Genomic DNA, 15735 nt, shown 5'->3' with positions numbered 1-15735 from the left:
ATAACCAGACAACATCTAAGAACTGGCAGCTAAAACAAGGAAACAAATATCATGAATGTTCCTGGAATGTTTCATGTGTTTGAATAGTACCAGCTAATTCAATTCTGACTGTGCATAATATATTTTATTCATATACATATATGTGCTTCAGATAAGTTGATCTTGTGTTATACAGTATTAAAATAGAGAAGATACTATTACATATATATTGGTTAATTTCCAAAAGAGAAACATGAATCTTGTATGAGAAAAGTAGGGGTTTTCAACTCTTGCTATTGAAATATCAAGATTTCACTGAGTTAAACACGTTGATAGCACATTTAGATTAAGTAGGACGGCTGCAATATGCTATAAACTAAAACTGAAACTAGTGGCTATATGGAGCTATATTTCATTAGATATGTCAGAACAATTTAACAGTTCAAAACACAGAAAATCAACCAAAATCTTTTCTCCAAGATATATACCTAGTTCCCGAGAAGTTTAACATAATTCACTTCTATGCCAGAAAGAAGGTTTTACAGAACCCTCTGGCAGAATTGGAAGAGGTCAGAAAAGAAGAAAACTGGAGGGGGGGGGGGGGGAAATCACTGTACTCTACAGCATTTCCAATTGACACTGAAATAATTATGTAAAATGCACTTTTTCAGATAAGTATGTTGCAGCTCTGGCACATAAAAAATTAAGGAAAATACTTCGAATTAACTTTTAATGGAAGCAGTGGTTTAGTGAACTAAACACACTGCTTTGAGTCTGGAGACTTGGGTTCTTTTCCTTACTCTATAATTTAGTTGCTGACCTTGGGAATGTCACTTACATTTCTGTGCCTTAGGTCCCTCATCCGTAAAATGGGGAGAATGTTTTCTACTTTTAATAAAAGGCAAGACAGAACCAAAATGGCCAGCAAAATATTTTGTTATACTGAACTGGTGGTTCTCTTCGCGTCCCCCCCCCCCCCCCCCGCATTATGTATGCCTGTAAGTTTTTGTTCCATCACCCCTCCCCACACACATTTTTTTTCCGGTTTGTTTTTGACCTTGGAAATGTAAGAAATGTCAAGTCTTGCATTCTCCAGTTTTTCTGGAGGACTTCTAGAAACTTGCCTACACTAGAATGAAAGATGTATTTTGAAAACGTTGGCTAACGTGAGTTTTAAAACTCTAGCATAGACAACACAAATAGTATTTTAAAACTAACTGGTGGAGCTAAACCCTTCAACCTCGCCCAGCTAAAGTATTAAAATAAAACTTGGTCCTATCTACATTAGGGTTCTAAAACATATTAGTTAAATGTATTAACTACATTGGGGGAGGGATAGCTCAGTGGTTTGAGCATTGGCCTGCTAAACCCAGGGTTGTGAGTTCAATCCTTGAGAGGGCCATTTAGGGATCTGGGGCAAAAATCTGTTTGGGGATTAGTCCTGCTTTGAGCAGGGGGTTGGACTAGATGACCTCCTGAGGTCCCTTCCAACCATGATATTCTATGATTCGCCAAAAGTTCCAAAATACTTTCCCAGGCCTAGTTGACATGAAGCTTTCAAAGTGTTACAAGTATTTCAATTAGGAGTGTGAGATTTTTTTTTCTTAAATAATTACACTGGTACAACTCATTGTGTGGACACAGTTATACCAGTACAAAGTTGCCTTATGTTGCTATAGCTTATTTCCCATCCCATATAGAAAAGAGCTTTACTGTTATGAGCATCTTTATATCAATGTAACTGCATCAACACAGAAGGGGAGGGGGAAGGATGTACAGCATTAAATATTAGTAGTTTAAGTGGTATAACATTTGTGTTTAGACAAGGCTTTAGTCTTGACAGACCGTATGGAGGTCTCACAGAGATGTTTGTGAACTATAGCACTTAACTGAATGGGCCAGGATGCTGAATCTTTGAGGAAACCTTCTTTTACCCCAAGTGTTAGTCATTCAAGTTTCATAGGTGCTAATCAAAAAAACAGTTTTTAAACAGTCTGACTAAAATACTCTTCCTCTTTCAAACACTTAACTTCTACTCTTTTGGCCGGTATTTCATCATTTCCTTAGTTTACTAGTAATAACAGACTAACAGACTAGACTGGACCCAAATGCTTAATATATAAAAAAAAAAAAAATAGACAAGCAGAAAAGGAAAAAAAACTTCAGGCCTTCCTGATATGCCAAAGGAAAGAAAGAGGGCACAAGCACATTTCTTTTCCCTTTACAGGTTACCTTTCAGGAAAAAAAGTCTGTCCTCAGATGAGTGTACAGAACTCCATTTTCCCAACTGAGGGAAGAATTTGGTCTCAAGCATATACCAACTGGTTTTAACATTATTCAGAGGCTACACCTTAGTTTAAAAAAAGATCAAGTCACAAAGTTATAAAAATGGTCTCACACATGATGTCCGGACTTTGTCCAGATAACATGCTTGTTTTAAAAGAATCTTTATGGCAAATATCAGATTTGTGTACTGTAAAAGTTAGTGGACATCATGACAGGCACCTGACTTCTTATCAGTGCTTATATCAGAAGTCTGCTCAGTTCTTCAAAGACTACTGACATATATATTGCCCCATCTTACATGTATTTGCCACCAGATGCTTTGTGCTTAGTCATAAATTTCTACGTTTATTTTTTATTTTACCTAAGGAACTATATTTTTTTAAATATCTGTTGCATTAACTATTGAAGAATATAAAAAGGATCTTTGGCCCAGTCTGGGGAGACTAGAGGCAGTACAAGACTTAAGTACCACATCCAGTTCTCCTCAACTGAAGGAAGTTGCCATAATGCTAGATTTTTAGAGGGAACTGTGGATGGAAAACAATTTAAAAAAATCCTGGCTTTATATCAGTCTGTTTCAAATTTTCCATGTTTATGCCCAGCAGCTGACATTGTTTGGTGTTTGTCAACCCACAGGCACCTGTCATATTTACTTATTTACTGTTAGGTGCATCTGTGGAACAGATGCACCCACAAAGGGAACACTGCATTGCTATAGCACAGCAGCACTTCACACCTAATTTTTAGCATTTATATAGCACTATACTTTTTAAAACATTACAAAAATTCATACAACACTTCTGAAGTAGACAAGGACTACAAATCCTATTTTATAGATGGAGAGAAACAGACAAACGAGATAGAATTAGAACTCCTAAGTTCTAGACACCTGACAACATGTTTTTCTGGAGCCAGCTTCAGAAGAACATACTTGGAGTGAAACTAGGTTATATTGGTTTCTCTCTGAAATAGGTTAAATGTATAGTACTGCTGCTAGACACAAATGGAAAGCAGAAAAAGGGAAAGACACAAAACATAGCATAAACGACAAGAGATATTAAAAAATAGAGAAAGGAATAATAGTAAAGGGCTTTCTCCAAAACAACCAAATCCAGCATGGTTTTGGGTAATGCTTTCACAGATTAGCAAAAAGGTTAAAGCACTGTATTTTTAAGCATGATTTAACACAACTTTTGCTTAACTTCTTAAATTTTTCAAAGCAGACTGGTTGTCCCTTTATCTCTGCTTAATTACTGGAGAGCTTTCACAACAAGCTACTACTTTGGATACTGGATTTTGTCAGATGCATGCCTCAAAACTATCACAAAACTGTTCAAAGATTCTGTCATACCTTCAATGTTAATTATACAAGTTGCATCAAAACCTAGTGTATTTAAGAATTAATGCAAAAAGTTAATTTAACATTTGAATAATGAAGCACATTGAAGTCAGAAAACTCCAGTAGTTAGTTTATAATGGAACATTAATTGCTACATTGTATCGTCTGAATATTTTAAAAGGTACAGAATGAAAAAAACAGCAATATATTACGTAGAAATAACCTTGTGTATGTACCGAGTGAGAATTTTATAGCTGGAATCTTAAGTTTGTGAATTTCTTGATTGGAGTGCTTGAGTTCTTTGTTACATCACTCTTTCCCATCCCCACCCCCTTTTATTAAAAAGAGGATTAAGTACTTTAGAGGCACATCACCATTGTTAACACAGACTAGTAGCACGTCAGAAAAACAAAAATTTAAACTCAAGCAAAAAATGCTAATTTTCGCTGTTCATAACCTTTTAAAACATTTACAAGATTTTGTTTAAACCTTTATGGTTTTTCCTTTTAATTAGACATTCAAGAGAAAGCCAAGTTTGAAGTGTTGACTTTCAGCCATTTGAATTACGCAAGAGCAAACATTTTAATCAGAACTTATCAGGATTTTTTCCCCAATATTTGCAGAGTTCAAGAACAGCTGAACTGATTTTTCCCAATTCCTTAATAAAATATTCATCTTTAGGCCAAGATGCAACACCTCAGAGATCATCACAAGAAGATGTTTGAGAAAGTTATCAGTAACCGAAACAAGGGGAGCAGGTTAAAATGGAATCTACAGCTCAACCCTAGCAAATGGTATATAAGCACCATGGTCTTCCAGTGTAATTATCTGTTCTTTTAAAAATATTTGAAAAGGCAGATCTCTAAATGTAATCAATTGACTTTTACCATAAGTTTCCCAAGACACTATATACCCATATGATCACTCAGTAATTTGAACCACCAGTGACAAGACACTCTGGTTAATTATAATTTTAGCCTAAATTCCCTCTGCGCATTAATAAGCAAATTTAAGATTAATTCTCCTTAGCTATGATAGGACAAATTTTCTCTCATGTGATATACCATTAATCATGTTTTCCCTTTAGTCCAGTTTTTAGTTCAATGTCTACATTTGCATTGCAGACAGATATATATATATATTCATAGATTCTAGGACTGGAAGGGACCTCGAGAGGTCATCGAGTCCAGTCCCCTGCCCGCATGGTTTTATAAATAAAACTATTTAGTACTGCTATTTGAGCAAGTGCCACATGTCTTAATTTTATCCAGATATTCAAATTCTATTCTTCAGTATTTTGAAGTCATTAGCAAGTCTAAAAAAAATCAGGAATGTTGGGTAACTTTGAAATTTAGTAATTTTATTTTCTCCTTAATTTAATTGTATAACTAATGTGTCCTCAGTAGAGAACCCGTGCTCAGGGAATTATTTACCAACAGAGATTAGTCCAACCTCAGGCCTGTTTTCAGAATGCTTTGCAAAATTAACTGTTTTTCAAAAATCCATCCCATAATAACCAAAGATAAGGAAAAAGAACAAGAAAAGAGAGCCACTGAACAAAGGAGAGGTAAAAACCTAAGTCCACTACAAGTAACAATGTTTCAGAGTAGCAGCCGTGTTAGTCTGTATCCGCAAAAAGAACAGGAGTACTTGTGGCACTTTAGAGACTAACAAATTTATTTGAGCATAAGCTTTCGTGGACTACAGCCCACTTCATCGGATGCATGTAGTGGAAAATACAGTAGGAAGATATATATAGATATATATACACACACACGCAGAGAACATGAAACAATGAGTGTTAAAATACACACTATAAGGAGAGTGATCAGTTAAGGTGAGCTATTATCAGCGGGACAGAAAAAGAACTGTTTGTAGTGGTAATGAAAATGGCCCATTTCCAGCCATTGACAAGGAGATGTGAGGAACTGGGATGGGGGGGGGGGGGGAAATAAGCATGGGGAAATAGTTTTACTTTGTGTAGTGGCCCATCCACTCCCAATGTAAATCTTACATTCTGAATTCAGAACTCACACCACAATGACAGAGGTCCTTGATATACATCAGATAGATATAAATTAGGTAAAAGAACAAGTATTCAGAATTTTTAAAAGCTCTTCCATTCCCTATCTTAAAAAATTGAAGTTCTAAATTTTAAGTTTTTCAAGGAAAGCTTCGTTCTAAAGAGAACTTTAATAAGTATTTTTAGAATACCCCATCCTTCAAATAGAAAAACATCTAGGCTAAAAAAAAAGTCACATTGTTTTATTTCACACATAGGTAGAGGTACTAATATGTTTGAATATTTCATCCAATTAAAATAAATGGATGTTTATACTGGGAAAATTACATACAGGTGGTTGCACAAGACCTTTGGTGTTGCACTGGGTATAGACAAAATTAAAGCAAACATATTAGGTTATGTGAGTTGAACGTGTGATCACACAGTTTACAATGACCTGGATTACCTGAATGAAGTCATGGGAAGCTACCTAATCTTGTTTTACAATTCCATGCTTTGTAAAACACATCAGAATTAGTTACTAGAGAAAGTTTAAATACTCTAATACAGATATGAAAAGTTTGTTGCAATATGGTTTTGTTATATTTTATATTTTTATACTAGAGTGTTCAAAGTTCAATCTAGTTGCTACAGAAATACCCTATATCCTCATTCTTCTCTTATCTTAAATATGCAATCTGTTCCTACAGAATAACTCTGTTAATATAGACAAAAGAAAAACATAGGCAACACTACCAATTATTTCAAGTAGTATCTTAATAGCTGATGTTCATTTGTCTCCCAGTCCAGCAAAGAAACACTAAAACGGATCTCATTCAGACCAAGCACAACAGGTCTTGAAAAATCCATTCACCTACTCATTGGCAATGAGTTGAAAGTTTTCACTGACAAGTGACGGAGCTTAAACAGTGCCTGTAGAATTTAAGGTTTTTAATGAAAAACTATATTTCTAGCCCTTATGGTTGCAAAGATAAACTTCCAAATGTGAACTATAGGTAAACTGATCCAATGTCTGCGGATGCTCAGAGCCCACCTCCAAGCAGCAACAGGTTGACAATGACAAGACACTAGTCCAGTGGTTCTCAAACTTTTGTACTGGTGACCTTTCACATAGCCTCTGAGTGCGACCCCCCATATAAATTAAAAACACTTTTTAATATATTTCGCAACCCCCCATGTAATAACCTTGTGACCCTCTGAGGAGTCCTAACCCCGGTTTGAGAACCCCTGCACTAGTCAATTTCACAATTGCAATTCAGAACTCTGTGAACAGACAAGTATCATGTCAGTTTCACTCTGCTGCTGCTTATTTAAGTTATAAGCTAGTGAAGTCATTGGAGCTGTTGTGTCCCTGGACCTCATTAGTTTCTTCTCCATCCCCAATATTTTATATAAAGGTTCCAGCTGGGAAGTTCAGTCATCTAGCTGAAAACGTACGTAATCCTTTTTCCAAGCCTTGAAGACAAAATACCTAAAGCACTGTAAAAGTTTATTCACCTTATCTTCATTTTCACACTCCCTAGATACCAAAATTGCTAGAGTCAGATCGCAATGTAGCATTACTGCAAGCACATTTTGAGCAGTTCTAGGGCATTATCGTTAGGAAACAGACTAGAAGTCAATTGTCATAACACCATTACACCTAGACACTAGCCCAGAATGAAGCCTTTATACCAAACGGAGGGTCAGGATCCCAAAGTGGGTCACAACCCTGTTTTAATGGGGTCACCACAGCTGGCGTTAGACGTGCTAGGGCCCAAAGCCGAACCCTCAGCCCCACGACCCAGAGCCAATGCCCAAGTGCTTCAGCCCTAGGTGGCGGGGCTCAGGCTTTGGTTTCAGCCCTGGACAGCGGAGCTCAGGTTATAGGCCCCTCGCTCAGGGCAGCAGGCCTACGCTCAGGCTTCAGTTCCCCTCCTAGGGTCATGTAATATTTTTTGTTGTCAGAAGAGGGGTCACGGTGCAATGAAATTTGAGAACCACTGCTTTATATCATACAGGTCAAGATGGTACATGCCCTAAGAAGCTGTTGCCGTCATGAAAGCATTACACTTGCCCATGCAACTATGGCCTAAGCTATGCAGCAAACCCTTCCAACTTATTTGGCAGAGCATCATTCATTTATGCAACTGACTAAGAAATGCACAACGTTAACTGATTCAAGATTCATATTATAACCTTCAATTTTATTTACATAATTCCAAAAATGCCCCACAAAATGAATATATATAAACTAGTGCATAATATTTATATTGGGGCAGATGAAAACTGCCCAGAATTTTCTGATACGCCCACAACAGGAAAACCTTCAAAAACAGTGAAACTTCTCTTTATACCTTTTCTTATAAAGCAAGTGAGACACTGAACAGACTATACCCAGACTCCCAGAGATTTGTGAGGTGGGATGGACTGGTAACTGATGTACCTCTTCAAGGTGTACTCTCAAAAGCAACAAGGCACTGGAATGGATGGATAATTTCTATCTTTCAAGGCGATTTGGGTGGTTAACTCCCATAGTCCCCTTTGAAAAGCCCAGCCCTAAATAATAGCTGCTTTAGAAACATCTAAATTAGACAGCTCTTAAAACCTCCCTATCAATACTGTGGCCTGTTCTGCCACTGGCTGGCCCAACTGCTCCAGCAAGCAATTTAAAAAGCCTCCTATCCCCTTGACCAAGACAGTAAAACTTTTAGACTTTGTCTACACAAGGAATATGCAATTTTAAACTGATTTAGTTACACTGGTGCAAAAGTTTATATGGACATTTATTTTGGTTTAAACCAGGCTTATTAAATTGAAATAAGCCACTCAAAGTAAAATAAGGATGTCTACACAGAGGCTTAACAAACAAAGTTTAAAATGGTTCAATTTTCTTGTATAGATAAGATCAAACTGAAACCTCTATTCCATGTGTGAGAAAAGGCCATCCCAAGCTGGCCATCATTAATCCTTCCTGCTGTCCTCAATATGAAGGACAGATTTAAGAACAGAAGCATGGAAAATCTACTATATTCTTCGACAGCAACAGGCAAAGAAAATGATGTTCAGAGCGGCATTTTGAATGCCTATAAATGGGGCAAAATAGGATTTATCAAGGCCAGAGAGGAGGTTGCAAGAGCGAAGACATGAGTAATGCAGGCCTGAATGTGAGTTTTAGTAATGATGACAAAAAGGAAAAGCCAGATATTAGAGATGCTATGCAGGGAGAAATTGAAAGATTTAAACATGCCCTATATGCAACATTTTAGAGAAGGATGAATTGAAGACAGTGTTCAAGTTACAGACCTATTGTGTGTTAAAGGCAAAGAACTCCCATTACAGAAAATTAATACTTTTGGGGAGGCTTAGTTAAAACAGGAGCTGATGGAAAAGCAGACAGGTGCTGAGGATGACTCAAGTATACCCCAGAACTATGCATACCCAAGAACTATGGCCCTTTATCATCAGAGCATCTGAGCACTGCGCAAGTATTAATGAATTTATCTTCACATCCACTTCAGGAAGTATCATCCCCATTTTATAGACAGGAAACACTCAAAAAGAGTATACGTGACCCAGCCAAGGTCAACTGCAGGGCATGGAATTTAACCCAGATCTTCTAGGTCCAAAGCCCTAATCAGAAGGCCATCCTTTCCTCCCTCAAGGTCTCTATAAATGCAGTCTCCCACTGGCTGCCCCAACTCCTCCAGCAAGTCAGAAAGAAGACATCTGCTAGAGAAATTAGTAAATATAGAAGTATCTCTGTATATACTAAGAGACTGGACAGAAATCACAGATGAACTGGAGAAAAAGTCAAAGATAAATTCTGGAAAACAAGCCATCAGATTTGCAATTCAGACATTTGTATGACAAATTAGATCATTTTTTAATTTAAGGGATAGAAACTCTCATGCTTCAAACCAAAAGCCTACTTTGTTTTGTAATTGTCCACTACACGGTTTCATGCACCTTCCTATAAAGCATTTCTTACTGGCAGCTGTGTAAAGAAAAATAAACTGGACTAGATGAACTACTAATTGTATCAGATATGGCAATTCCTTAGTTGAAACCCCATGGCATATTATTGCACTTCATGACTGGAATACTGTCAAAGAATTCCACTCAGTGCACACATCAGCTCATAATTCAGCAATTCTGAATTCAATCAATATTTCCTAAATCCAACTGTTTTCTTAAATCATGATAATTTAAAAAAAAGTTTCTTTAACCAATTATAACACTCTTAAATGACAAACACTTTTCATCCTAATGATTGTCCTTGTTCAGATTATGAATACTTTTTCCTGTTTTGAAACATTCTGAAGTTTACTAAGATGTTTCACAACTGCAACTTCGAATACATCTTATTTTTAAAAACCATCTTTGTTTTATTCCCCCAACATAATATGGGATACAAACTGAGTTACTCAGCCACTTCAATGTTCAGTGCCCATCCAGAAAGTGAAAGCCTCAGGTAGAAGAATGCCAGGATGGCTCAGAGAACATGCACCATTTTCAATGAGCGCTGGCCAAAGTGTTAACTGATACAGAACCATCAGAGGGAGCATGAAATTGTTTTTCATAGAGCCTACGGAATTCTTGTCAATGGAGTGGTAAAACTTAAAAATACAAATATTTTTAGAACCTGAATAACTTTACACATCAGTTTGTAACAACTTTAAGATAAATCAAGTATTGGCCCTAGACCATCACAAGATTCTTTTATTACAAATATAGTTCTTCTTTTGGAAATACGCACAGGCCAAACACACAGCCCTCTCAAAAATCCAGTTAATAGTAAATATCTTTGCAATACAAATACAAAAGGTAGATAACTCTACCTGACAATACTCAGCCATTATTGAAGCCATTTTTTTCTGCATACACAAAAAACAGAACTTAGCCATCAGGTTAGCATATACATTAAGCAGAGAAAGACCCTGACCCTGTCAAAACACACACACACAACTTTTTGCACTACAAGTGCCCACTGATATCAATGGAACTACTTGCAGTGCATGAAGTTTAAACACAGTGGTAAATCTTTGCAGGATAAGGACCTAAACATAATTTTTAAAAAATTAAGTACTTAGTGAAACATGCATAATTCCTTTGCAGCATTTAAATATTGCCTCTTTTTCTACAAAAACAAATAGTTTGCACTTATAATTTACACAAGTACAAACACTAAATGCCCCATATTTTATTCAATTTAATTTTTAACTAACTCAGTGCTAAAAGATTAACTAAGCTATAAAAGAATTTAACATTTATCTATCTCGGGGGTTAGATAGGAACAGGATGCTTATGAGGGAAATCTGCTGATTATAACATTTAACAGATATAGTGCCCCAGAGGTCTTCACCATCCCCCACTGAAGGCATTTCCCACTTGAGATAATATTATAATGGGAAGTTTATAACCACTCCCCCACACAGGGGAGATTTTACCTTTACAATCTCTCTTCTCTACAAGAGAAAAAGGAGACGATGTGACAGGTCCGCTTTGTTGCATTAGGGTCTCCTCCCTGCTCCAGGGACAAGGCAGGAGCATGATTTTAGTATATCACAGTCTCTCCCCCTCCTTCTCCCCAATGGGATGGGAGAACAGAAAACCCCGTTTCCCCCCTAAATTAGATATAAATCTCCCCGTTTCCCCACCCAAGTTATTCGGGACAGAGCCTCCCCGTGGATATAACCCCCTCCCGCCCCCAACACTCTTCTCCGTAGACATACACACAGTATTATACCTCCAACACCAACTCACCTGACAGTGGGGCTGTAGGGGCTCCGAGAGCGGCGCCAGTTGCTGCTGTAGGGACTGGGCGACACATCCCCGCCGCGTTCGTACGAGCTGTGCCGGCTGTAGCTAGGGGATCGGCGGCGGCTGTATGGGCTGAGGGGGGAGCGCCCGCCGATGGGGCTGGGCGATTTGCGGCTCCTCTGGCTCTGGGAGGCCCTGTGCGACGGGGGGCTGTCGTCCCGGCCGGGGCTGGGGGACGATCGCTGCCGCCTGTAGGCCCTAGGCTCGGCCTTATCCTCCCGATAAGCCTTCGGCGGGTCCTTGTAGGCCGAGGGCGGCTCTTTGGCCGCTTTAGTCCGGCTCTTGTGCGCTTTGCCCTCCCGCTCCTTCCTGCCACTGCCGGGGGAGGCGGCCGGGCCCTTCCTGCGGGCGTCGCTGCCGCCGCCACTGCTGCTCTTGGGGCCCTCCCGGTCCTGGCCCCCGGTCTGATTGTGGCGGCTGCGGGACTTGGAGGAGGAAGAGGAGGCCTCGGCTCCCCCCCTGGCCACCGCCGTCCCCTCCTGCTGCTTCTCCTCCCCCCGCCTGCGGTGCTCCCGGTGCCGCTCTCTGGAGCGACCGCTGCTGCCGCGATGTTCCCGGCGCGGCCGGCTGCTCCGCTCCGACTCCCCCCGGGGCCGCTGGCTCCCCCCACCGGAGGAGGAGGCCGGGCTTCCCCCGCCGCTCCCCGCCCCGCCTGGTCCGGCCGCTCCGCTTCCCACCAGCCCCTCGGACTGGGAGCTCACGTCGTCGTACTCCTCCACCAGAGTGCTCAGCCCCCCACTACCGCGCCGCTTCTCCGGCTCCTGGGCGCCGCCGCCGCCGCCCCCTGCGCCTCCCCCGCGGCCCCGACGCCGCTTGTGCCGGGACCCCGAGCGCCGCTTGCCCCGGGGCCGCTTCCGCTCCCCCCCGTCCCCGCAGCAGGAGGAGGCGCTGGTGGCCGCCAGGAACAGCAGAGACTGCGGCGGCAGCGGCGGCTGCAGGAGCGGCGGCTGCAGGAGTGGAAACAGCAGCGGGTGAGGAGCCGGCGGCGGCGGAGCGGGAGGCTGCGGCTGGGCCGCGAAGCGCTTCCGTCTCCGGTGATGTAGCCGCTTCTTGTCCGCCGGCGCCTCCACCGCTGCCGAGCCGCCCCAGCCCCGGCTTCCCCCGCTCCCTCCAGCTGGCGCCGCGTCCGAGGTGCTCGGCATCGAGATCACTCAAGGCCGAGGACTAGGACGCGGCCTGCGAATCCGCCGCCGCCGCCTTCAGGGCGCTGCCGGCGCCATGGAGACACCGCGCCGCGCACAGACAGACCCCGGCCCCGCAGCCCGCCTCACAGACCGCGCCGCCCGCCCGGCCGCGCCTCACATCGGGCCGCGCGACCCCCGCGCTCGGGCCGCCCGGTAACAGCGGGGGGTGGGGCTGGGGGGTCTCAGTCTCCAACGAGCCCGGAGGCTCTTAGGCCCGGCCTCCCGCTGTCCCCGCAACACGGAAGAGTCTCACGGCGGCCTCCTCACTCCATCCCGGCCCGCGCCGCCTCCTCCTCCGGCGGCGCCTGCTGCTCGCCTCTCTCGGCCCCTCCGGCGGCGCCTGCGGGCCGCGCTGCCCCCCCGGCTCCTCCTTGAGTCCCAGGGTCAATGTCGCGCCGTAGGTGTCCCAGCTACGCGCACTCCCGGCGGCTCGATCCCGGCGCCTCCGTCGCTCGCAGCCGGGCAGCGATCGAGAGGCCTCCGCGCTGTGCGACTGACACACACACACAGGGGACAAGGCGCGCACTGCGCACGCGCGTACAGCAGGCGCGGGGGGGAGGGTGCTCACTAGCGCGAGCTTTCTCCCCGCTGCCGGCCGGGAGAGTATCGACACCACGCGAGAGACTCCCCTAAACGTCACGACCGGAAGGTTTCATGCGTGAGTTCCGGCCGGGTCTAGAGCCCAATCCGCTTCTCCGCCTACAGCGCGGGGCCGAGGGCAGCAGCTTCCGCTTTGAGAGGTGAAAGGTCATCCAAGAGTTTCCTGTTGGGGGGGGGGGGGGGGGTCCCTGCTGGGGCCCAGGGGGGGTTCTCCCTGGGGGGGAGCGGGTTCCCCCCCCCCCCCCCCCCCTCCGTGGTTCTTGCTGCAGGCCCGGGCCTGTGGCGCCCATCCCGGGCTGCAGGCGGCGGTGACGGCGCTGGTTACCGGGCGAGGGCGCCGTGTTGTCCACCCCACGTGTTGAACGGCAGCAGTGGGTGGTTCGGGGTAACGCAACGCGGGTCGCTGGCCGCGGGTCACGTTCTCGAGTCCAGAGCCTCGTGCGCACTCAGGCTGGGAGGCCAACAGCCCGAGAGAAGCCAGCGCTGTAATCCCTGCCCCAGGCCCGCTGGCTGCAGTTACACACGGGCCTCCTCCTACACATCTCCCTACTCACTGTGGTAAATTGCGGGGGAGAAGTCCTGCACCAGCTGAGTTGTTTTTTCGCTCAGTGGGACTGGGGCCAGGGGACATGATTTCTCATTACCATAATCAGGGAGATGACCCCACCTAACAGAGGCATTACATTATCTGTATTAAAAATGTCTGCACTTAAATTTTAAATATAAACACAAGCTCCTTAGGTGTTTCCAGCTCTGGTGATTATCATGATTGTTGCAAGTATTTGGGGATTGTTTTATTTGCCAATTGTTTAGGTCCTGTGGTATCTTAGCGTTCTTTAGAGTAGATTTGTTTAACTTTTGTGTTGCAGAGGGAGGGGGGAAAATGAAAACTTAAGTCCTAAAGGCACAAAAACCAGAAAACAAGTAGAATTAGGCATTATTTTTAAAACTCTTATGATTTTAAACCAATCTTAAATCTGGGGACTGCCTCATGATTTTGGAATACTTGGGCATGGTAATCTTGACTTCTAAAATAGATACTGATGGTGCTAGTGTTTCGTTGGAAATCAAGGCTGTGGTGGTATATACATGCAAGTAACAAAGTTTAAAAAATATGTTGGGGGGAAGATATAGGTCAAGCATTTCCCTTCAGCTCTTAGTAGCTGGCAGCCTTTAGTGTCCTAGCAGTTTTATGTACGCAGTGTTTTTGTAGCTGTGTTTGTCCCAAGATATTAGAGAGACAAGGTGGGTGAGGTAATAAATATATTTTGTTGGACCAACTTCTGATGGTGAGAGAGACAAGGTTTTGAGCATACACCAAGCTCTTTTTCAGTTCTAAGAAAGATACTCTCATTTGACTGTCACTGCTAAATACAAGGTGGGACAGATTGTTAAGCTTAATAAGGAGGTAGCACACGTGGAATAGACCATTCAAGGCGAAGTGGGCAGTTAATACCTATGCAGTCATAGGACAAAGGAGGTTTAATGGGTTACAGTGTATTGAGCATAATCCACTAGAGACTTTTACAGTGGTGCAGCTGCATCAGTCCAGCTGTGCTGTTGTAAGCTCTTTAATATAGCCACTCTAAACGGATGGGAGAGAACTCTTCTGTCAGGTTAACTGCTTCAGCCCCCATGAGCAACAGTAGCTATATCGGCAGGAGAAACTCTCACACTGACGTAGTGCTGTCCACACCGTTGCTTGTTTCGGTGTGTCTTATGTCTCTCGGGGTGATTTATTCACCCTTCTGAATGACAAGTTATGCCAACATAAGCTGTAATGTAGATGTAGCTTGAGTGTTCATTCAAGAGCATGGTGATTGTCTTGTTTCACCCACATAGTTGTTATTGGGGTATGTAGTGCACTGGATGAGGTACCACATGTGGTGAAAGGTGTGTTGTGGGGTATGTTCCTCACTGTAGCAGTGGAGATATGGCTTCAGGTTTTGCATCTGTTGTTCTGGCAAGGTTTGATGCCGCTTTGACTTGGTGAGACTTGGTCTGAAGGGAGCTTGCTTCTGATGATGAGCTTGGCAAGGCTGGGGGGTTGTTTGGAGGCTAGAAGTGGGGATTGCAGAAACGTTGTTGGTGTTTTTTCAGGAAGTTGTCCCTATTGAGTATGGGTTGTACTTCTTTGATGATAGCCCATAGGGGTTCCAGTGTGGGGTGGACAGTGACAACTAAGGGTGCGGGGGTAGTTTTTCCCCTGTATTGAAGCAGAGTATTTGGGGAACCCGTTCTGTGAATCAATGTGCTGCTCTGATGGAGTATCCTGGTGTAGTGAAGGCGGTTTTAAGTGTGTTAAGGTATGTCTCCTGGATTTTTTCCTCAGAGCATATTCTGTGGTATTTGACAGGTTTCAGAGTAGCAGCTGTGTTAGTCTGTATCCGCAAAAAGAACAGGAGTACTTGTGGCACCTTAGAGACTAACAAATTTATTAGAGCATAAGCTTTCGTGGGCTACAACCCACGTGGGCTACTTCTTGCATCCGAAGAAGTGGGTTGTAGCCCACGAAAGCTTAT

The 15735-nt window shown here is 43.3% G+C and overlaps 1 protein-coding gene across 1 annotated transcript in view; it reads right to left on the bottom strand.

Annotated features, from left to right (window-relative positions):
- The window catches only part of LOC112113498 (cyclin-dependent kinase 13), a 64363-nt gene extending 51660 nt beyond the window's left edge, over positions 1–12703 (bottom strand). The window contains exon 1 of the mRNA XM_024209796.3: positions 11373–12703. Coding sequence (XP_024065564.1) covers positions 11373–12571 — 1199 coding nt within the window. The 5' untranslated portion in view covers positions 12572–12703. The remainder of the gene's footprint in view (positions 1–11372) is intronic.
- Positions 12704–15735: the final 3032 nt, after the last annotated feature.

Source organism: Terrapene carolina, unplaced genomic scaffold (assembly GCF_002925995.2).
Source record: "Terrapene carolina triunguis isolate 2854851 unplaced genomic scaffold, T_m_triunguis-2.0 Scaffold179, whole genome shotgun sequence".
Classification (NCBI taxonomy): domain Eukaryota; kingdom Metazoa; phylum Chordata; order Testudines; family Emydidae; genus Terrapene; species Terrapene triunguis.
This window is presented reverse-complemented; position numbering and strand designations above follow the sequence as displayed.